Source organism: Corapipo altera, unplaced genomic scaffold (genome assembly GCF_003945725.1).
Source record: "Corapipo altera isolate COAL_440 unplaced genomic scaffold, ASM394572v1 1, whole genome shotgun sequence".
NCBI classification, from domain to species: domain Eukaryota; kingdom Metazoa; phylum Chordata; class Aves; order Passeriformes; family Pipridae; genus Corapipo; species Corapipo altera.
The window spans coordinates 24211398-24234101 of NW_020884873.1; the positions used below are offsets into that span (position 1 = coordinate 24211398).

Here is a 22704-nt window from a genome sequence, read left to right on the forward strand (position 1 = left end):
CTTAAGAAGCTTAAAGACTTAGTTTGTTCAGAAGAAGGCTAACCGGTGATGTGATCGTAGTCTAAGTCACTGAGGAAGAATTATTACAGGAGAGGATACTTTAATTTAGCAGAAATAATGCAATTTAGCTTGCTTAAATCAGTTCATGTGAACTTACCTGTATTTTTAGAATCAAAAATAATTGTTCAGGGCCTACAGTTGATCAGATAAGTATTTCAAGTAATAGAAAATGCCTTTTAGAAAGATTGTGTTGATTGATACAAATTTCATGGGTGATTTTTGAGTCTGAGAAACAGACTGAAGGATCCTAAACAGGTACGGAAGTTACTTTTAAAAAAGCAGCAGTATGACTTTGGATCATGACTCATAGAAATTTATAAAGTAATCATTGAAAAAGTAAAACTTCCCCATCCCAGAGCTAAGCTTGGCCTTCCTTGTTTTCTAAATCCTGTGCTTCAGTGGTTTATAAGTTAACCTCCTATTCAATGATGCTCTTGTTCTTCTCGCAGCCTCCTGAAAAAGAAGGTGGCCTACCACGTCATGTTGGAAATAAAACTGAATGTGCCTTGCTGGGATTGCTCTTGGATTTAAAACGTGATTATCAGGACGTAAGAAATGAGATACCAGAAGAGGATTTGTACAAAGTGTACACCTTCAACTCTGTTAGAAAATCTATGAGTACTGTGTTAAAAAATTCTGATGGCAGTTTCCGGATATTCAGTAAAGGTGCCTCTGAGATAGTTCTTAAAAAGTAAGAACAACTACTACTGTGATTCAGCACTTAAATTTGGCTAAATGTTGTGATAGGTGAGGAGACTGACCTGACATGCTAAACAACATTGTGCCATAGTCTGTGAAATATTTATCTCCCTACTCACAAACAAGTGCAGTGCAGCAGTCCTATACCCTTAGGGTTGCAGCCAGCATCAAAGCTTGTCAACTTCCATTGTTTGACTTGCTACAGTAAGGTGGGCAATTAGCACTTCAAAACCCAAAAAAACCCTGGTGGTGATTAATTTGAACTTGTAAACTCTTCTCTGATAGCATCTATGAATTGATCTATTCTTTTGTTAACCTATTTTACTTTTAGGTGTGGTTGGTCAAAATGCTCACCTGTCTTCCAGTAAAGTCCCAACAGCTGATACTTCCTAAATTCCAGGAAGGACTTGTACCTTTGAACAGTGATTACTTTTAGCATACTATTAGTTAGACTGTGCAAGTTGATGTCCAAGTTGATAATTTTAATGGGAGGTTGAACATGAATGAAGAAACTTGAGGGGGTTTAATGTGACAAAGCAAATTGCTTCCTTATTTTTCTGCCCATCTATGGAGGATTTATTAGAATGAGATTAGATTTAGTGAGTGATTAGACAGCACTGAGACAAACCTGTATAGATGTGAAGGCAGCTGTGGTAACTCCTAACTAGGTGAAGAGAGACATCAAACATGTATGCCTCATGTTCTCCAGGAACAGCAGTTTGTAACGAGGCTGGGTTTGGTTCTAAGGTCGAACTATTTCTAGTCTGAGTAGCACATTGATTATGTTAATTCTTCCTTCTCCTCAAATTAGTGCTCAGAACAAAATATCAATCTGGAAAGGACTCTTGTTCCTTTTGATGTGGAACTTAAAGTCCATGCATTTTTTTGCATAGCTAGATTTTAAGCCAGATCTCATTGGTGAATAAGCACGCCTATATTTGCATTATTTCTACCTTCAGAACTATTTTGCAAGTTATTATATTGAGCAGTTGAACTGTAGAAGTTGCTAGATGTCATTCATCCCAGACTCACGTGGCCCCCTTAACTTCATAACTGAGTTAAAAAATAAATAATAAGGGCATTTGTCAAAGAACAAGAAAACATAGGCTGATTTGAGTACTATTGGAATAGTATCCAAACTACTTCAGAGTATGTATCAAATGAGAAAAAGTCTTGTCGTCATAAACCACTTGCTATGCAGTGCTTGTAGCCTGGTTTGTCAGTTGTGCTGCTCCATCTTTGTTATAACAAGTATGACTATTCTTGAACACTGAAACTTAAACATGAGCATTTATAAGATGTAAATGGGTTAATAATAAGAGTAGAAGAAATGCAGAAATTTTTTCAAGTAGAGCACTTTTTTCTTTCCTTAACATGAAGTCAAATATTTCATAGAATATCCTGAGTTGGAAGAGACCCACAAGGATCATCAAGTCCAACTCCTGTCCCCTCACAGGACAACCCTAAGAATTACACTATGTGCCTAAGAATGTTGTCCAAATGCTTATTGGGCAGGTTTGGTGCTGTGACCGCTTCCTTGGGCAGCCTGTTCCAGTGCCTAACCACTCTCTAGGTGAAAAACCTTTTTCTGATGTCCAACCTAAACCTCCCCTGACTCAGCTTCAGGTCATTTTCTTGGATCCTGTCACTAGTCACCACAGGGAAGAGATTAGTGCCTGCCCTTCCGGCTTCCCATCAGGGAGAAGCTGTAGACCATGATGAAGGCTCTCCTGTCTTCCCCAGACTGAACAAAAGCAGTGTCCTCAGCCACTCCTTGTACGGCTTCCAAACTTTCACTCCAACATATCCAGTTTATGACTGCTTTTTCACATAGCTAATGAACAGTAATTCTCTGATATAAAACTGTTTACTTAAGCCCCTGATTCTGCAAAAGGTTTCACTAGAAGCTTAAGTTTAGTTAACTACTGAACTACTAGACTACTCCTATTGGCACCTATTTCTGTAAGTGCTGTGCTAATTAGGGCCTAATTGCTCATTTCTACATGATCTGAAGACGCAAAGACACCCCTGTCTCCATCTCAACTGCATTCCTGTAACATCGGATAATAGTTTTCTAAAAACTGAGCCAGACACCTACTGAAGAAAAATTTGGCCCAAGAAAGTTTTTTCCTGAACAAACCCACTTCCTTCTTAGAAAGCCAAGAACTGAAGGCATCTTACCAGGCCAGAAGAATTTGTGGCACACGGAGTTTACAGTGAGGATGTGATTCAGGTGAACATAGCAGTAATCAATGGATGCTTCTGGCTCAGCCTTCCACTTAAAATCATTCCTATGTTGAATATGCCCATGTTTCTTCCAGCAGCCTGAGTTTTGGGGGCTTTGTCTCATAATTACACCTGATGTAAGGTTTCAGGACCACTACATTTGAACAGATAACCAAAATCAGGAAATTCAGATGGACTTCAAATTTCAGTTATGATGGATATTTTAAAACTCTAAGGGACTGCTTCATTTTAATTTCCTGTATGAGGTGGAAACATTCTAGGGAATTCCCTAACTCCTTGGACTAAACACTTAAATGTAATTTTAGTCATCTTTGTGGATCTACCAGGTCTGAACTTTTTTTTGTTCAATGCTACATTTGTACTAATTTGTAAAACAAATGTGTATGGTGTTGCTTTATGGCAAAACTTTGCAAAGGACACATGAACGAGACTAATTTTCTTGTTCAAAATATTTGATAGTGTTATATTCATGGCACCAGTATAGATAAAGTATATAGGCTGTCTGTGAAAGCAGTGGCATCTTTGGCATAAAGAAGAGTAACTTAAAGAACATGTGCTGAAATGCTAGAGTCCATAGTGTTAAATCTAGTCTCTTATACAAACATTTAAATCAGTTTAAGTATTTGTTTTTAATTTAATATTTCACATTACCACATATACCAGATGCTTTCTGAATTCTCTGCACTTTAACAGGGGGGAGGAGGGGTACAAACCTTTCTACTCTTAAAGGTTAGCAGTACCAGAGTTTGCTTTTAGTGCTGTAAGTTTAGTGCTTACAGCTGTTAAGGAGCATGTGCATGTTCTAGAATCGTGCTGTGCTTCTGAGACTTGCATAGCTGTTAACAAGGTGAGATTATTTTGTTGAACTGGATTGCCTGACTCAACCAGCGCAAACACCGGTCTGTTTATATGCAATACAGAAGTGGATACTTCTGGGAGGTAACTGATATTTGTATCCTAAAGTCATTAGCTTTACTTTCATCCTAGGATGACTGGGTCAGTTCACTTTCTACAGAAAGTACGTTTTGCATTTGGGAAGAAATTACATGCGTATGAAGAAGATTACCTTGCAGATGCCACTACTGGCTTTTTTTTTTTGTGTGTGTGTGAGTCTAATGAAAACAAAGCTTATGGAGACTTACTGGACTTCAGTAATAAGCCATTGAATAGGCTGAACTTTTGGTTAAAATTTGATAACTCTTTAAATGTTTCTTTCCAGGTGCTTCAAAATACTGAGTGCTAATGGAGAACCAAAGGTATTTAGACCTAGGGACCGTGATGATATTGTGAAAACTGTAATTGAGCCAATGGCTTCCGAAGGTCTCAGAACCATCTGCCTGGCATTCAGAGACTTCCCAGCAGGAGAACCTGAACCAGAGTGGGACAACGAAAATGATATTGTTACTGGTCTGACATGTATTGCTGTTGTTGGGATTGAAGATCCTGTGAGACCTGAGGTAGGGTCACTAGCTAAGCTGGAGTGGTTCTGTTACAAGAGATTCATGTTCATCATGTGGAGAGTACAAGAAAATGAACTGCTATTGTATGCCTTAAGCATAGTTAATAAATGAAAATCTAATTTCTTGAGGGGAAAGTTAATGGAGCTATAAAAGCAGATTAAAACTACTTAATGTCACTTATGCTGTGTTACTGAAGCTCTGTAGAAACTAATAACTTAAGGTGCTTACTATGCAGGGTCTCAGTAAATGGAACACTTGACATTTTTTTTACCTCTTGGAATATTAGGACTATTTGGTTAGGATAATATTAGTCTTTGTGCTGGTTGCCAACTTGTCATGGGAGATGATGGAGAGAGGTGAGTTTGTCACCTGAGAACTGTGGGTAAGGAGTTTGGCTTGTGGTTGAGGTCTAAGGAGGTTTTTCAATAGTGAAAGCTTTTATACCACATATAAGTGGAACTCCAGGCTGATCTGCACTGTTGTCACTTTGCAGTACAAGTCGTGGGTGAAGTAGTGGAGTATGAGCTGTAGTTTATTTCACAGAATCGTAAATGAAATGCCAGTACTCAGTACAGCTTAACATATTGTGAAGATTTTTGTAGTATTTCTGAATACTGTAGTATTGGAAAAATTGCAGGGGGAAGGGGAACTGACATGATAGAAACACAAAGCCTCTTTGCCACGATTGCCATTTGTGTGTTTTCAGGAAAAGAATTGTGATATGCTACTTAATTTTTTAAAAAATTTCCATAACTACAATCTTCATTTTAAAATAAGAGTTATCCTGGCCTGAGCCATAAACATTCTTTTCACTCACATGTCTGGATTTATTCAGCTAATGTACAATCTCTGAGCCTGTGGGTTTTTTTTTCTTTTTTACAGGTACCTGATGCAATAAAGAAGTGTCAACGTGCAGGCATAACTGTACGTATGGTCACAGGTGATAACATTAACACTGCTCGTGCTATTGCATTAAAATGTGGTATTCTGAATCCTGGTGAAGACTTCCTGTGTTTAGAGGGCAAAGACTTTAACAGGAGAATACGCAATGAAAAAGGAGAGGTAAGCATACTGACTATGTCAAGTGCATCAACAGATATCTTAAGTGTCCTAACTGTAAAATATAACCAATGCTTTTTTTGCAGATAGAGCAAGAGCGAATAGATAAAATTTGGCCAAAGCTTCGTGTTCTTGCAAGATCTTCTCCCACTGACAAACACACTCTAGTAAAAGGTAAGTAAAAACTCTGAGCTTCTAAGTAAAGCTAGATTTTTTTTTTTCCTGCTTCTAGGAGAAAAAGATAGGACTAAGTGGTGGGAAACACCTGTTAAGGTGTTGCCAACGGATTTTTTTTCTGCTTGAGAAATAGAACCAAGTATAGAACTATCTTTTGTGATTATTGTTTTTTTTGTTAGGGGCTTTGGTGTGTTTGTTTTTTTTGAGACTGAGGAAGACAAAAACTGGCTTTCTCTTTCAGGTTTAATCTTTGCTGTGTTCAATTTAGAGCTGTAACACTGCTATGTCATTTTATTTCAGGTATAATTGACAGCACTGTCTTTGACCAGAGGCAAGTTGTAGCAGTAACTGGTGATGGTACCAATGATGGTCCAGCTCTGAAGAAGGCAGATGTTGGATTTGCTATGGTATGATTTTTTTAAAAATCTTCAATATTTTATCAATAACTTAGCAAATCAGTTAAGATTAAGAGCCTAACATACAACAAAGTTAATGCAGTCAACTTCTCTCTCATCTAATATTAATTAGTTTTTTTTCCAACTTTAACATGTTTTGAGTTGATGGAAAATGTCCTTGTGGCATTTGCCATTGAATAAAATTTTAAAAATGCAGATTTGCAGTTACTTGCAAATCAAAAACCTTTTACACCAAAGCTTGTTACAAAGTGTCGGAACAGAATTACAGATACTGAAGATATCTGAAATGAGATATGTTCAACATAAAGGGACTTCCAGCAGTAAATAGCATACTGTGTTGACTTTAAGTAAAACTTATATGCAATATGGAATAAGCTTAATCATCTTTCCCATTAAATGATACACAGGAAGAAGGAGACTGCCAGTTGATGTTTAAACTGGCTTTGGAGGCGATATCGAGTACATCTGAAGCTGCAGCATTTTATGACAATTTAGGATCTGCATTTGTCTGGATGATTCCTTAGATTATGTGGCTTTCTCAGTTTAAATTCTCAACTACCCTTTTACGTGGTTGCTAAACCATGTCTTGGCTTTTAAGTGCTAATACTATATAGACTCATACCTTAAGTATGTAGGTTTCATCTTTCTTATGCTTCTTTCAAGACATAGTAAGATAGATTCCTCAACCTTCCCTTTGCCACAAGATTCTGTCTCAGTCTTAAGCTGAAGATGTGCAGTTTGGTGCTAGCAGGTTACTGTAGTCTTTAAAAAGTCATTGTTAAGCGTTTGAAGGGAAACAAAATGGAGACCACACTCCTCCTACACCACATGCAGATGCACTGACTCAGATTTTAATCTTGAGGGAAAAAATGGGAAGAGGAAGAGCTTCAAATCATTCTCAAGGAGCATTTTTCAAAAGCATGACTTAGAAATTTGACAGCTACATCTGAAATTTTCTCTAAACTGTAACAGTCTTGTCTTAACGAGTGTTCTGCAACTGTATAGCTGTTGTATTTGCCACAGTCAGGGGCCAATTTGTTTTCCTCTTCTAGAACTTAAATGTTTCCTGCAGTTGCTGTCTGTGTTCATCTGTGTAAGAAACTATTTTCCATAACTGCTTATCTAAATAGCACTTAAAGTATACCATCCACTGTATGATATCTAAAGGTACCTTTTAAGGTGTACACATAGCTGTGCAGGTCACTCATATCATTGACAAAGTAATATATCAAGAATAAGGATCATTAAATTTGCTATCGTGTTAGAGGTTTTGGAATGCCAAAAGCAACATAAAGATCTTTGAAGTAGGTGTTACACAGAAGTCATCTTAATTGTTTGGATACTGTAGGAGACTACAGGTGCTTAAAATTTAAGAACGTCATATTGCATTGCAATGCATATGCAATAACATTGCATATTCCACTGTTTAATGCTAATGTTCTTCTGCATAAGGTTTTTTGTAATGTTCATCATTCTACTGTGTTCCGAGCACATGTGTTGCCTGCTGCTGGAATCCATACAGGAAACCGTTCAGGTCAGAGCCTGAACTGTGTAGCACTGCACCATCTGGTGGCGTTCAGCTCGAACAGGGTTCAGTAACATTTCTTTGGGGAACTGGTTGTGTCTTTATCATCAACTTGGGGATTTCTGTTAAGGTCTTTATTTTAAAGACATGACTTCTTTTGTTTGTTTGTTCAGATTTTCCCATGCTTGAGTAGAACTTAATTCAGTAGGCCTTCAGATACTTACATTAAAGGGATCCTTCTAACATGGTGCATCAAAGTGAACGCTGACCAAGGATGTAATAAGAGCTTTTATCACATAGGTCAGTGCATCTCATTATATTTCATGGTGTTTTTCTTTTTCTACCAGGGTATTGCTGGAACAGACGTAGCTAAAGAAGCTTCTGATATTATCCTTACAGACGACAACTTCACAAGTATTGTTAAAGCAGTTATGTGGGGACGAAATGTCTATGACAGCATCTCCAAATTTCTTCAGTTCCAGCTTACTGTCAATGTAGTAGCAGTAATTGTTGCTTTTACAGGAGCATGCATAACACAAGTACGTACCAGTAGTGGATTGTTTCGGCTAATAAATGTTGAAAATGTCATGACTGATTAACTCTTGTCAAACTTTCAGTTAAATTGTAGTCCAAAGAACATAATGCTTTCCAGATCATGCCAATGTTGTGTAATAAATGCCTTTAATAGTTGAAACTTGTGCACTTGTACTGGAGGGTTTATGTACCTATCTTTATAGGATTCTCCACTCAAAGCTGTGCAGATGCTGTGGGTAAATCTCATAATGGACACATTAGCTTCGCTTGCCCTGGCAACAGAACCACCCACTGAAGCTCTTCTGTTGCGAAAGCCTTATGGTAGAAACAAACCTTTGATTTCTCGTACAATGATGAAGAACATTTTGGGTCATGCATTCTACCAACTTGTTGTGGTATTCACACTCCTGTTTGCTGGTAAGAATACTGAGGCTTTATGAAGTTATTCTCAATGTTGTAGAGAGATGTGATTTTTTTAAAACTATTTTTTGTTGTAGTGTGTGTAAAGACACTAATTAAGCTGCTGATAAATGCCTTTTATACACAGGTGAGAAAATTTTTGATATCGATAGTGGAAGAAATGCACCTCTGCATGCTCCTCCTTCAGAGCATTATACTATAGTATTTAATACATTTGTGATGATGCAGCTTTTTAATGAAATTAATGCCCGAAAAATTCATGGTGAAAGAAACGTTTTTGAAGGAATCTTTAACAACGCTATCTTCTGTTCTATTGTTCTGGGGACATTTGTTGTGCAGGTAAGTAAATTCTTGGAGGGTCGGGGAAAATGCATCTAGTACACTGATGTACTTGCTTACCTTGAAATGCCAATCAGCTAGTGCCAGGGATTTAATTTCTGCAATGTGAAAAAACTTTGGTGTTAGACTTGCTATAAGTTGCAGCTTCATGGTGTTTTCAGGTAAGACCTCTTTGAAATTGGAAAAACCAGAAGGTAGAAGTACTTGTACCTTTTGAATTTTCTAGTCCTTCAATCTGATTTTAGTGTTCTAGTCTCTTGGCAAAATATGAAGTTGTGTGTGTCATCTGTCCATTCATCCCCTGCCCCCAAATCTTCCTCGTAGTATCTGCCCGTGCATCTGAATGAGAGTCCATTTAAACAAGCATAGAAAAGCTACAACTTATATTTTCTTAATGAGATTAGGACATAATTAAGCTTTAGAAACTTAAATATCAGTCTTTATCTTACTGGTGCAGAAATCAGTTGTATGTATTGGTATATATTTTAGAGTTATCTGTAGAGGTGCTGTTTTAGGTGAAAAAAACTGATGTCCAGGTGCATGTAGGGGGATTTGTAAAAGCTAGATAGTTTACTCAGTATATGCTAACAAATGAAATGAAATTATCTTAAATTGATTGGGTTAACAAGCTGGTGTTGAGAAACACCAAGTTAAAATTCAATCTAAAGAAAATAGTTTACAAGAAATAGTTTCACCTTCTAAAGGGCCTTAACTTTAATTAATCAGAAGAAATAACAAATCAGTATACTACTTTATTTCAGAACGCTTTCATTTTAAATTAACTTGTTGCAGATGTAAGATTTAACCTACCCATTACGCTTCTCCTTAGATGTGGGATTCCGTGAAGCTGATGGAATTCATTGCAGTCCGAGCATTGCAAATGTATTCACTGTTGCTTCATGTAAAGTTAGGGTACTTACTCTCCCAGGTTCAGTTTTTTTTAGATGACACTTCTACAGAAGCTACTCTTATTTTTAGGGTTGCATATGCAGCAGATTGACTGTTGTTGTGCAACAAAACCAAACATTTAGAAATTACTCATACAACTGTGTTCCCTTTATAAACTTGGTGGCCTTCCCAAGTCCTGAGTTTTTGTCTGTGTTTTATTCTGTGTTAATAAAAGAAGATACTCTTTGGCTTTTCAGCTGTCATGTGTCCTACTTAATGGTCAATACTCCTTTTCATGCCTGCCCTGTTACTTTAAATTGTTGATTCTCCAGGGCGGACTTTCATGCATATAGTTCCTATACAGAGGGATACCTTGCTTATTAGAGTTCATACAGCTTGGTGTAATAGGTAAGTCAGTAGGAACTCAATTAAACTTTTGAAATCTCTGCCCCCTTCCCCCACAATTCCTATGTAGTTGTCACACTGTGGTGATTTAAATCTGATATTTAACACTGATGGGATACATAGTAATATCCTGTATATTTACTTCTGAAATATTTCATGTCTTACACATCTATGATTTCTATTAATACAAGTTTATTAATCGAATTAGTTCTGAGATGGTGTTTATAGGAGAAATAATCACTGTAAATTTGTAGCATCAAATACATGCTGTAATTGTGAAATGAAAAAACTGCACGCAATATGAAGGACTCAACAGGTTTTTGTGAGTGTGACATTTGAAGAATGAATGAGTAGTTCTTGAAAGACTGAAAAGCATAAGAAGATAGCTTAGGTTTGGAAACCTGCTCAAACTGCTGAGAATAGTGGAAGAGTATGCTTAGTAAGATGAGAAATCTTATGTTCTAATGCAGAGTTGCCTGTAGTGATCTTGACACATTAGGGAATTTTTTAGTAACAGGTCACTGATACATGTTTAATGATGTTGCTCTTCACAGATAGTTATTGTGCAGTTTGGTGGGAAGCCTTTCAGTTGCTCAGAACTCTCGATTGAACAGTGGCTGTGGTCCATTTTCCTGGGCATGGGCACACTACTCTGGGGCCAGGTAAATTAGCATTTTTCAAAATGCCAAATATCTACTTGTATTAGTATACTTTACATAGAAAATACAAATACACTAGCATTCAGATCTTTCAAGTGTACTCTATGTGGGTATATGGGATTAATGGTAAATGCTGATGAAAATTGACTAGTTCAATAGCTAGAAAGTCCTTAGTTGAATACATTTCATAACTAGGTTCTGTGGCTGATTTGTTGAGTATTTTTAAACTAGAATCAGCTGTAGTTACCTTTTACATATGAAATTATATCTTCAGCCAGATGAGTACCAGAAAGTTTTGTAAGAATACAAGATGGAATGAACATGTTAATGTTGAAATACGTTTAACTTGGTGTTAACCTTTTTTTTTTCTTTTTTTGAAAAATCAGAGTTGTTAAACTTGGTAATATTTTCTTGATTTCAAAATGTCCTGGAGTAGCAAGAAAGGCAGCAAAAGTCAAACCAACTTTCTCTTTAATCTTAATTTGCATAATTGTGAAATAATTGGAAAGTCTTTCCATCTATTAAGCTATTACATTTTGACTTACCCCCTCTTCCCCAGGGTTTCATTACTATTGCATGTATGACAGTGCTTGTAAGGAGCAAGCTTATTTACATGAAACTTTAGAGCTATGGAGTTTTCTGTTATTTAATGATGATTGTTTAAACTTTTCATGCCACATGAAGAGTTTTTCATTACAGTTTATTTCCTTCTGTTACGTAAAAGAGACTCCATGTTTCAGCATAATATTGCTAGGGTGTGTTTTAGTTGTAAATACATACATAGATGCATATTCTAAAAGTGGGTATGCTTTTTAATAAGGTTCTCTGGAAAATTAATTATTTAAAAAATCAAATAGAGTCACTCTGAGGTTTAAAAGTAGCCTAGAAGAGAATTGAGACGGCTTGAAGTACCTTTGACCCAAAATGTCCTGCGAGGGCAGAGCTTCCCTATTGCAGTTCATGCTGCTCTAGCATCTCATTAAAGTCAAAGAGCTGGGAGCATTCATAGTAGCAGTTTCAGCATGAAGAGCTGTTTATCTCGGTTTTGGAGCAGTCTTTTTTCCTCTGCAGCTGTGGAAATGGTCCCTAAGTTTGTGATGATCAAGGAAAGCAGACTTGGAATTGATGTGGAGCTGCTAGATGGGATGTATGAAAAGATGACTCCCCCTAACTACATAGTTCACCAGAATAGCCCTGAAAGTGGGGATGAAAAGGAAAGCTGGAACAGCCAGATGCAGCCTTTGGTTAGCTTAAGATAAATAAATAAACTGCTATACCCCAAGTAGCAAAGTAACAGTTTGGGATACATACAATTTTAAAAACATCACTCGCCTTGGAAATGGATTCATAACTTCCAGGTCACAAATGAATGAATGTCTGTTTTGTATTTCTGAATTAATTGTGGCTACTTTAGGTGATGTAGGTCTCACTTGAGGTAACACATCATGCTCGTTAACTGGTGGAGCTCTGAAAGCTCTAGATACAAGTATAAGCTACAGAATTAATGACTTTTTAGCTTCAGTACTACTCCTTCCTGGCATTGTCAGGTAACATTAACATGGAATTCTTTGTCCCTGGCAAGGTTTTTTTGTAGTCCAAGTTTAATTCCACACCTCATTTGAGGTGGTAAGGATACTCACAGCTTTGCAGCTCTTCAGCTGGAGTGATCGCTCTACGTTGATGCATTTATGTAATTGCTGTTTTCAACTTTGCTAATTGTATGCAGGATATCATGCCAAGCCTTTTTTGTTTTTGTTGTTAAAAAAAAAAAGAATAATCCTAATTTATATATTTCATTCACTGTTAGTTGATTTCAACAATTCCAACCAGCCGTCTGAAATTCCTCAAAGAAGCTGGTCATGGAACACAAAAGGAAGAGATTCCTGAAGAAGAACTAGCAGAAGATGTAGAGGAGATTGACCATGCTGAGAGAGAATTGCGTCGTGGTCAGATCTTGTGGTTTAGAGGCCTAAACAGAATACAAACTCAGGTATGGTCTTGAAAAAGGTAGGACACAGTGGGGTTTATGAGGGAAATCTCTCCATCTCCAGCCCTTTTGACTAAGGTGGCAGTTCTAAGTGGTGTGACTGAGACTGTCAAAAGGGGGTATGGGTGGATGTGTAATCCCTCAGGGTCCTCTGTTTTCTTCAGCTTTAAATGCAACTCTTGCCTATGTATCTGCTCTATTTTTTAAAAAGTGCCTTTTTTTCTTTACTTTTTTGTGTGTTATAGATGGGATGGTCCTTTCTCTTGTTCTCTCTCTCTCTTGCTGAGCAAGCTGTCACAATCTCTGATTCCTTGCAGATGGATGTAGTGAATGCTTTCCAGAGTGGAAGTACCATTCAGGGGGCTCTAAGGCGGCAACCCTCCATCGCCAGCCAGCACCATGATGTAACAAATATTTCTACCCCTACACATGTAGTGTTTTCCTCTACTACTGCTTCTACTACTGTGGGGTGTGAGTGTGTGTTCCTAAAGTGCATGAAATTAACATTTCCTAATTCACGTACCTAACGTTTCTCATTTTCTCCTTAGTACTTAAAATCATCGTTCAGGCTTTTATAGAGCTCTTCCACAAAGTGGAGTCCTCGAGACTTTTTTTTTTCTTAGAGGGCTGAGAACAGGTGGAACAATTTCAACAAGACTTTAATGCGAAAGCTGTGAGCCTGCACATCCTGTGCCTTCATCCATTCGTGTACAGAGGGATTTTTAAGATAAACAGGGAAAACTGTTGTAAATTTTCGAGTATATGCCTCATAGGGTGACTTACATTGTATAAATGAATTAACTGTATAATTGTGGACCCAGGCCAACAAAAATAGATCTCTTGCACTGCAGTACAATACTTAAATAAGCAAGCTGATTTGGAAGCAAATGATATGTTGAAAATATGAATGTAGTTAGAACATGGAGCACTAAATGCATTTTCTTTGTAGCATGTGAGGAACTTTATGAATCTCTGCTTTCGTTGGACCTTATTTACTGAATAACAGCTTTCTCAACATCAGGATTCAGGTGGCAAAAGAAGGCTTCTAAAATGCATACAAGTCAGAAGAAATATGTAATTAGCTAATATAAAAAGAAAAAAAATGTTTAAGCATTAAATGGGGAAACTTCCATTCAAATCTGAAGGGTTTTTTTCCTCTCTAGGTTCTTCGGGGAGCAGTTCATAAGCCATCAGTGAAAGAGAAGTTTGTGTCACCTTAATTCTGCCCTCTCTGTATTGTGCTATTAAGTGGAGTTTCAGTTTCAGCCTTCCTCTCTGTAGAGGCTAGAGATTTAATTACTCTTGGATGTAGGCCTAAACTCTGGAGCCTGAAGATGCATAGCAGTTGTAGTTAAATACTGATAGCCAGTATCTTTGCTAAAAGAATTTTCCATCTTAATTATATATCACGTTTAACTTTATTCTTTTAACTTCCTTCTCTAACTTCCTAGAGATCTGGTAAATAATTGTTTTTTAAAAATAGCTCTGAGAGGGCTTCTTCTCCCTCTTCCCCTACCCACTTAATCTTTCAGATTACCAGGTGGATGAAGACCCTTAATTTCAGGAGCTGTCTTAAATGAAATAGTCTCTTCAGATTTTTTTTAATTTGTTGTTTTTTATGTTTGGGCTTGGCCAGAATTTGCGTGTGAGCTTGCACAAGTGTTTACCACTGTATTTGTTCTCCATTGGTGAGACAGCTATTTCCCTACCTTGCAGTATTATTGAGAAGCTCTGCTCACAAATTTGCATGCCTCAAGAACACAAAATGAAGCACAGGGTTGCATCTCCTAGTTAAAATGCTAATTAGTAACCTGTATCCCTAACTACACTCCAGAACATTAATTAGACATTCAGAATTCTCTAGAGAGCAATGTCATTCCATGCTGCTATTTGAGCAGAATCTACTGGGCACTGCAGCATCTCATTGCATCAAATGACCAATGCAGATACAGAGCTACCATAGGAGAGAACTAGTTTTTTATGCTCACGAAGTAGTACAGCCTTCTGCTGCACTCTCTAGAAGGACAACTTTTGATAGCTAATATATGTATTAATGGGAAGCAGATGTTGTTACTGTCTCTCTTTTGGAACTGTTTGTTGGAAGAAAGTTCAGCTTTTCCTATGAAGGTTGTAACTCTTAAGCAGCTGTCTGGCTAGGATGACTTGGAGTGCTTACTGCATTCCATGCTATTCTGGTACTTATATGAGCAAGGCCTGATGACAGTATAAATTACACCTAACAAATTGTCTTGTTTGCTCCTCACTTATGCAATTTATTTATAGTTATCCCTCTAGTCTAACTACTCATTATTGTGAGTAGTTGAAAAGAAAGCCTTAAAAATGCTAGTTTACCCTTTTAAAATATAGCTTAAAATGCTGATAGTTTGATATCTGCTTTACGGCTGGACTCCTTGATGGTCCTAGGTTTACTGGAGTGTCTAGTCCACTTAGGTAGTATGTATTTTGCATGGAAACTGAACCTTTATTGTGGGTATGTTTATATTCTATGATAATTACAGCTGTCCTGTTAAGCCAGAAATTGTTTTCCATTACTGCTGATGTTCTAACTTCTTGTCTGTTAGCAATAAAAAACCATCCCAGGAGACATTCATATTTCATGTTGCCACATAAATGGCACAGTGGGATGCAACATGCCAAATAAAGGCATTGCAAACTTTCAGTCTGACGCTGTCACTGCTAATTTTCTTGGTAAGTGCCAAGACAGTTTATGCAGCTGGCTGGACTTGTTTAAACCTCATATAACGCACCAACTCCTTGATAGCGTGCTCAATTTTTTCATGGGATGAACAGTAAAGTACTAGCTGCTCTTGTAATCTTTTCTCTAGCACATTCAGCCTATTGCCTGCCATCCCTTTATTGATAGTTATGTCCTCCTCCTTGCGTGCGTGTCCCATCCCTGTATTGTCCCCACACCCCCTGTGCCCTCTTCCCCGTCTCCATGGTGAATTGGGCTCAGCATGTACCTGTAGTATAAAAATGGGGACACGATAGCTTTTGAGTAAAATTCTTTGTGCAAGTGGTCTGAGGGAGGAGCCGAGGGGAAACAACGCTGTTTCTAGAGGTCAAAGAGCACAGTCAGGACATAACTTTATCATGTGCAGTGATTCTTTTTAACAGATTTGATTTAATGCATTGCTTTTGGGGAGCCCTTCTCTGTTTACAGTGAACTTCCTTGTTGTATCTTAGCTGCTTTGAAGTCTGTGCTCTTGATCTGCTTGACCTTCCAGCCTCATTCCTTCACCTGGAAGTCACTTTATTTTTACTATCAAGGAACAGTATGGAAGCACTAGTCATGACGTATTTCTCAGCTTGAAACAGGTCATCTTGGATGTGCTAAAAAAAGCTTTAAATTTGACTTGCTGTTTGTAACAGTAAGTTCTTATTTACTACGCAGTTGCTCTGCTGCTTACTGTTTAACACTATGTGACACTGCTTTGCTGGAGACTTAAGGATGTTGAGATTGAATGGGGAGTTAACAGAAGGGGGAAACTGTCTGTTGGCAGAAGTGTTGGACAAAGGGGTTACAGACTTGTTTTATCAGTTCAAGAATGAATCCTGAATTCCTGTAGTTGGTCAGGGAGATGTGGGACTTTAGAGAAGGGGGGTGTGGGCAGCTGCTTTGATCATTCAAATTACAATTTGGAATTCAAGTCAACCTAGACATGCACAATTAGTAAAATGAAGCTGTACTTTTAACTATGAAAGGTTTAGCTATGAATCTGTAAGCTTTTGGATTTGAAAAATATTAAACAATATAAAGATACAAAACAATACTCAGCCTGGGAATTTCGCCCATGAATTCAAGGTAAATTGAAGACTAGAACAAAGGCTGATCACCCTGCTTTTCTCATACTTGTTGGCACTTAAGTAGTCTCTTCAAAGTTACAACCTGTCCTGGCTACTAAACTGTACAATACACTGTTTAATTTCATAGTTCTGGTCTTAAGTTTCCAAAGCACTATTCACTAAGGAACTTTCTATAGTGTGGTAAATGGGTATATACTCGAATTTTTACAGCTGTTATAGTGGTATCCTTTTTTGCATGACTTCGTTAATGTTCAGTCATTGTGACATTGGCTTACACTTGCTTGGCTTTTTCATAGTCAGTTGACATCCTACTTCCTAGCATGAGAATTAGTAACCCTTTTTATCCCCTAACTTATTTTCAGCATATCCCTCCTTCCCTCCCTTCAATCTCCCCCAAGTATTCAATAAAACACTCATTAAGATTTATGTAACTTGTAAAGAAGTAAATAATTGTTGGCCTCACTTCTGAAAAATGCTTAGCCCATGTTAAATAATTGAACAATTCTAGTGCCATGTCTGAATTTTTAGGGCCCTTCAGCTTTTTGCAGTACTTTCACAATTTTTATTCCTACTGTGTAGACTGGCAGTGCTCTACTGAAATGCTCTTCATTTTTTACAGTTTATTGCAAGTTCCACTGCATCATACAAATTCGATTCACTCATGTCTAGCTGTTTGTGGATTCAAACTCATAAGAACCATGCCATTACCAGTAAATCTGCAGCATTTTAACAACCTTTTTTTCTTTGTTTACAGATCCGAGTGGTGAATGCATTTCGTAGCTCCTTGTACGAGGGGCTAGAGAAACCTGAGACACGAAGTTCAATTCACAATTTTATGACGCATCCTGAGTTTAGAATAGAAGACTCCGAGCCTCATATTCCCCTTATTGATGATACTGATGCTGAAGATGATGCGCCAACAAAACGCAACTCTACTCCCCCACCCTCTCCCAATAAAAATAACAATGCGGTTGACAGTGGAATTCACCTTACAACAGACATGAACAAGTCTGCTACCTCTTCATCCCCAGGGAGCCCACTACATAGTTTGGAAACATCACTCTGATTGTAAGCTGAATGTTAACACACTAGCTGCTTTGTAAAGAAATTGAAACTGGGTCTCTTCACACATTATGATGGACAAGATGATATTCTTGTCTTGGACTTCAACAGAAGACACACTTGTACGAATGTAGATTTATTTTTTTAAAAAAAGCTTTCTGCCAGACTGGAGGGTGCTTTTCTGGGGGTGGGAGTAATAATGAACTCTGACAGATAAACAGTAACTTGGCATAAGTGACCTGTCGATCATCTGTTGTACTTAAGAATGATCCTGAAGAGTGTGTTAGCAGAGCTTTAGTTTATCATGATCCTTTTCTGAAGGGAAGGCTGGGAAGGGCAAGGAGGCCCTGGATCATTGAATTGATACTTTAATTTCTGCTGTTGGCTGTTAATAATTTGGATTATTTATGTTTATAAATGATACAGATCTGTTTACAAGGTTTGTAGATACTTTTTTGTTCCTGTTCATAGATGGGAAGCTTCCTTATAAATGATGCAGAGAAGAAAACAAAAGAAAACAAAAAAATAAAAAAACAACAAAAAAAAACTAGTCCTTCAAATACTGCTGTATTTTCAGGAAAAGGGTGTTTCTATTGAAACTGTACTAAATTTTGCCTGCAATTTACCTTGTTAAATATTGTAGATAAATTGCTACTACTAATAGCCAAATAGATAACACTAATGCTTTGTAAAAACATGAGCAGTGGTGTTCTAATGAAGTTATGGCCTCTGTCCTAATTAGTTTCTTAAATACATTTACTACTTAATGGTTTTGAAACAACTGTTTAATTTTTAAAAATTTTGAGAAACTTAATGAATAACTTTTGTTCAGAACTTAGGATTGTTTAATGCAGGACATCAATATGTGATGGAACTTGCTTGAAATATTTCTGTTATCTCGGGCAAAATGGATTAAATCAAAATACATCAGAATCTTAGTCCTTTGTTTTTGTCTAATCATGTTAGTTTAGTGCTGTCTTGGTGAACTGTGAGTGGAACTGTGATTTTTTTCTAATCTATAGAATCCTTCATGCAGCATGAGGGCTGTTGGCATTTTGAAAGGTTGTTAGTGGGTAGCATACATGTTCTCCTTTTTGTTTTTGAAACTTGTTTGTAAACATGAATAAATCTGCCCTTTTGTTAAAATAAAATTGCAGCAATGGTTTCTTACAGATCTTTTTTTCTCAGCTCCTTCACTGGAAATATGGAAAAGTACTCTTCTGTATTACTGGTTAACTTTAAACTGTAATTTCAAGATAGTAACAGCCCCACTCCAGATAGTACTTTGGGTAAATGGAATCATGATGGCTGCCTCCAGAATGAATGTGTAAGCTAAGATACTCAAAAGTCTTCACTGAACCAAAAGGATACTCCTTGAGAATGAATAGATCTGCCTGAAATTCCGAGACTTCCTGTGAGTACTGTGTAATAAATGTATCCCTGACAATTTAAGTGAGGGGAAACTGAGAACTGACATATAGCATGGGTGAAATGCACCAGAACTGACAGACTAGAGATTGACTGAAGAAGTTACGATCTGCCTCAGCTGTGTTGTTCAAAGACCAAAAGATGATCAAACAGTACTTGATCTGGCACTTTCTCATGCTTTCTAGTTCTAATGCTGCTTAGAAGAGCAACAGAAGGGAGGAGTTGTAAACTTTTTTTCCCTGTTCTGTATTCTTTGAAATAGCGAGTGATTTTTTTTTGTCAAATAATCCAGAATTTTTATAAGAGTCCCTTCAAAGGAGTACAGGAATTAAGTTGGTAATGAGGAAGGCAATAATACCAGAGCAATCTGCAGAAATGAGCAGATTGGGAAGCTCAAGCAAATCTTTCCCTTGTGGTGGGATACATGCATGCTTGAGTTTGTCCTTTAGAGGCTAATGTTCAACCTGTAGCACTGTATCCGACTGTCAACCGCTCCTGAATTCAGTCTTTTCTATTGTACTTCAGTAAATACACTGAATTTTAGGCAATGGGTGGGGGGATTTGCACTTGACACTTTGTATAGTAATTTTTCCCACGTGTTTCTAGCACTTTTCTTACATCATAGTTCTCATCTGGAGTGCTTGGTAGGGGGATCAGTTTTTATATAAGCTGTTCACTCTACTACAAAAGCTGGATAAGCACTGGCTTAAAATGAGAATTTTCTTTAGCTACGAAGTACACTACCATGTGAAAAAGTATCTTCATTTAACTTCGTTAATGAGTAATAATTTGCCTTCATTTGAAAAACAGATTTAAATTTTTCCCTCTCCTCTAGATGTGGTCATGACTGCATGTTATCTTTTTTGGAATAAAATTTACACTTAAGCCTTTTGCTGGGGTGTGGGAGGGTGAATGTAGGCTTTGTACATCAGTAGTCCCTCTTGATTCTGTTAACATCAGTGTGCTGTTCCTACAGGAAAATTTCCTTATAGAAATGAGGAAAAGTTGTTTTAAGAGGGGGTATGTTTTCTTTGTCATCTCAAGAAATCATAACGTTGCCTAGATTATTAAGTGGTTTTCACTAAGGTCATGAGGCCTTCCTTGCCTTTCTGGTTGTAAGGTTTACTTGTCTTTCTTCTTGTAATTGAAATAAATAAAAGTGCTGTTCATCTCAGTCTGTATGGGGACTGAAATTCTTGAATGTCAGTATAGTACTGATTTAAACCTGAAATGCATGCCAATTCTATAAAATAGCTCTTGCTACAACTTTAAGCTCATTCGCTTTCAAGAGGTCATGGTATATATGGTATACATGGTCAAGTAATAGCAACTTTGAACATAAGCTCAGTTCTAGACTGACTGCTGTTTTAAGTGGCTGAAAACACTGTTTCCTGGCTAGGATGTCTATTATAGTTGTGTATAAGGCAAATGTTAGGACACCTCATCTTGGCTTTGAAGGAGGGATGAAACTTGTCATATAAGAGCACTCATTTTTTCCATATTGGTCTTAACAGAAAGAGGAAAATGCTGCATCATAGAGTAATCTGGAGAGAATGATGCAAACAAATGCCTTAATGCCAAACCAATGGGTAAATGCAGAGTTTGCAGCAAGTATAAGCAGACAAAAAATATAAACTAACATAGTGACTTTCTAAGAATAACAGGAAGTTTTCCAATGTGTTTTGAAGTAAGGAAGCAAGTGTAATATTCATGGAAGGATAATTTGTGTATGGCTGACTGTATTGGGAAGTTTTTCCAAAGGCCTGATAAGTTCACTTGCTACTGCTAGTAGTTTCAGCCTCTGCAGAGCTCTAGAATAATCCAGATAATATTAAGAATTACATGAATTAAAGTAGAACGTCTTTTACGTTCGTACTGCTTTTCTGGTGCAAATACTTTGTTCTGAAGAGCTCCTACTTTTTTTCCACCTCCACTCTCTCCCCCAGTAGTGCATATCTTCTGCTCTTACAGATCTCAAGCCCTCACTGAAGTAAGCCTGGCCAACGTGGAGGGTCCAGCTCCAATTTATCTCCATTGGCCTCCTTATTCAGGGCCATGTAATGAGAAATTCTGGGCCAGAATAAAGAGCCTTAGAGCTGTTCCTACTTCCCTTCTCCCCTGAACTGTATACAGAACTACCTAACCACCCTCCTCAGGAGACTGCAGCATCCATCAAGGAGATATGACTTACACAGTGTCTAAACCAGAAGCCTCCTACAGGTACTACTTGTCCTTTATGCTCAAAGAAGAGGGTATGCTTAGAAAATTATGAGATGGGCTTAGACATGTGAAAGAGGACAGCATGTAAAGGTAGCTCACTAGACAGTGAGTCTTACTACTGTTGATGTGCACCTAACATCTAGTTTGCTACAAAATCTGTACAATTATTAGGCTGAAAAGAGTTCCTTGGCTTGCCCCTACTAGAACACAGTGGAAATTAAGCCTTGGAAAAATAACTAGCGGGAGTATTTCTGGGAATTAACAGCTTTTGGTGGAAGTGTACATTCTGGAATACTGAAAAATACTGACATCTCATATTCTGGTGTAGCAACAAATGTCAATCCATATGTGAAGCAGTAGTTGCTCATTGAAATGGAAGTATGCATCCTGTATCCCTCTGAGTCATTGCAAAGCTAGTAGTAGCATCTAACTATTTGGAATATCTTCATTGGCTTTTCTAGGCTGCCTCTCTTGCAGAGCATGAAGCTGAAGTAAGCTGAAAGACTATGATCATACAGAAAACTTACTATGTCTTCCTCCTTGGCAAAGGCACAATCTTGGCATTGCCCTATGACAACTGCTAAGGCACAGAGTGAATATGGCTTTTCATGTTTTAAAGTTTTCAGTCTCTTGCAGAGAATCAGAGTGTACAGTTCAAGTGCTTTGTGTGAAAAGCCTCCCAAAACTTCTGATTTAGAGTACAACAAAAATCCAAAGCCACCCTACAAGTAAACCCTAGAAGACTTGTTTGTTATCTTTGACTATTTCGGTTGTACAAATACAGGATTTAACTTGATGTTCTCAGTCTACCACAAGTTGTTTGCTCTGATAGCTGAAGGTATGAAGCCTCTTCAGTTATGACCTAAGGTAGTCTCAAGATCTCAAGAAGGTAAGCCTCTATTTGCTGATGTTTGTGGGGAAATCCATAGCTTATTTTGTATACTGTGCTGGCAGCTACTGCATAGTGTTTTCTGCTATGTACTTCAGGAGAGAGTCTGCAAAATGAACTTTACAACATTCTATCCTTGTCATAGGACCTGTTGAAGGATACATGAGTCAGGCACAGCTTACATGAAATAGGGAATTCTCTGAACTGATATTTTGGTAGGAAACAATAGGATTTGCTTTTCGACAACACTGCTTTAAAGATGGAAGGTATATCTTTACTCACTTGCCATGTATTTCTCATTAATATTCTGATCAGGGCAACAATTTAATTAATTGAGAACCACCATCCAAAAAGCACTCAAATTAATGTTTTTAAATAAAAAAAATACTGTGGAAAAGGTAG

General features: G+C 37.5%; 1 protein-coding gene across 7 annotated transcripts in view; it reads left to right on the forward strand.

Moving 5' to 3' along the window:
• The window catches only part of ATP2B1 (ATPase plasma membrane Ca2+ transporting 1), a 62342-nt gene extending 41975 nt beyond the window's left edge, over positions 1–20367 (forward strand). For 3 of the 7 annotated variants that reach the window (XM_027668948.1, XM_027668936.1, XM_027668942.1), the window contains exons 11-22: positions 510–751; positions 4226–4463; positions 5349–5528; positions 5612–5699; positions 6003–6109; positions 7991–8182; positions 8381–8594; positions 8725–8936; positions 10784–10891; positions 12696–12878; positions 13121–13279; positions 17458–20367. In XM_027668948.1, the coding sequence (XP_027524749.1) occupies positions 510–751; positions 4226–4463; positions 5349–5528; positions 5612–5699; positions 6003–6109; positions 7991–8182; positions 8381–8594; positions 8725–8936; positions 10784–10891; positions 12696–12878; positions 13121–13279; positions 17458–17769 (2235 nt within the window). In that variant the 3' untranslated portion in view covers positions 17770–20367. Of the gene's footprint in view, positions 1–509; positions 752–4225; positions 4464–5348; positions 5529–5611; positions 5700–6002; positions 6110–7990; positions 8183–8380; positions 8595–8724; positions 8937–10783; positions 10892–12695; positions 12879–13120; positions 13347–17457 lie in introns of all 7 variants that reach the window. The other 4 variants (XM_027668970.1, XM_027668979.1, XM_027668957.1 and 1 more) reach the window with 4 other exon arrangements.
• Positions 20368–22704: the final 2337 nt, after the last annotated feature.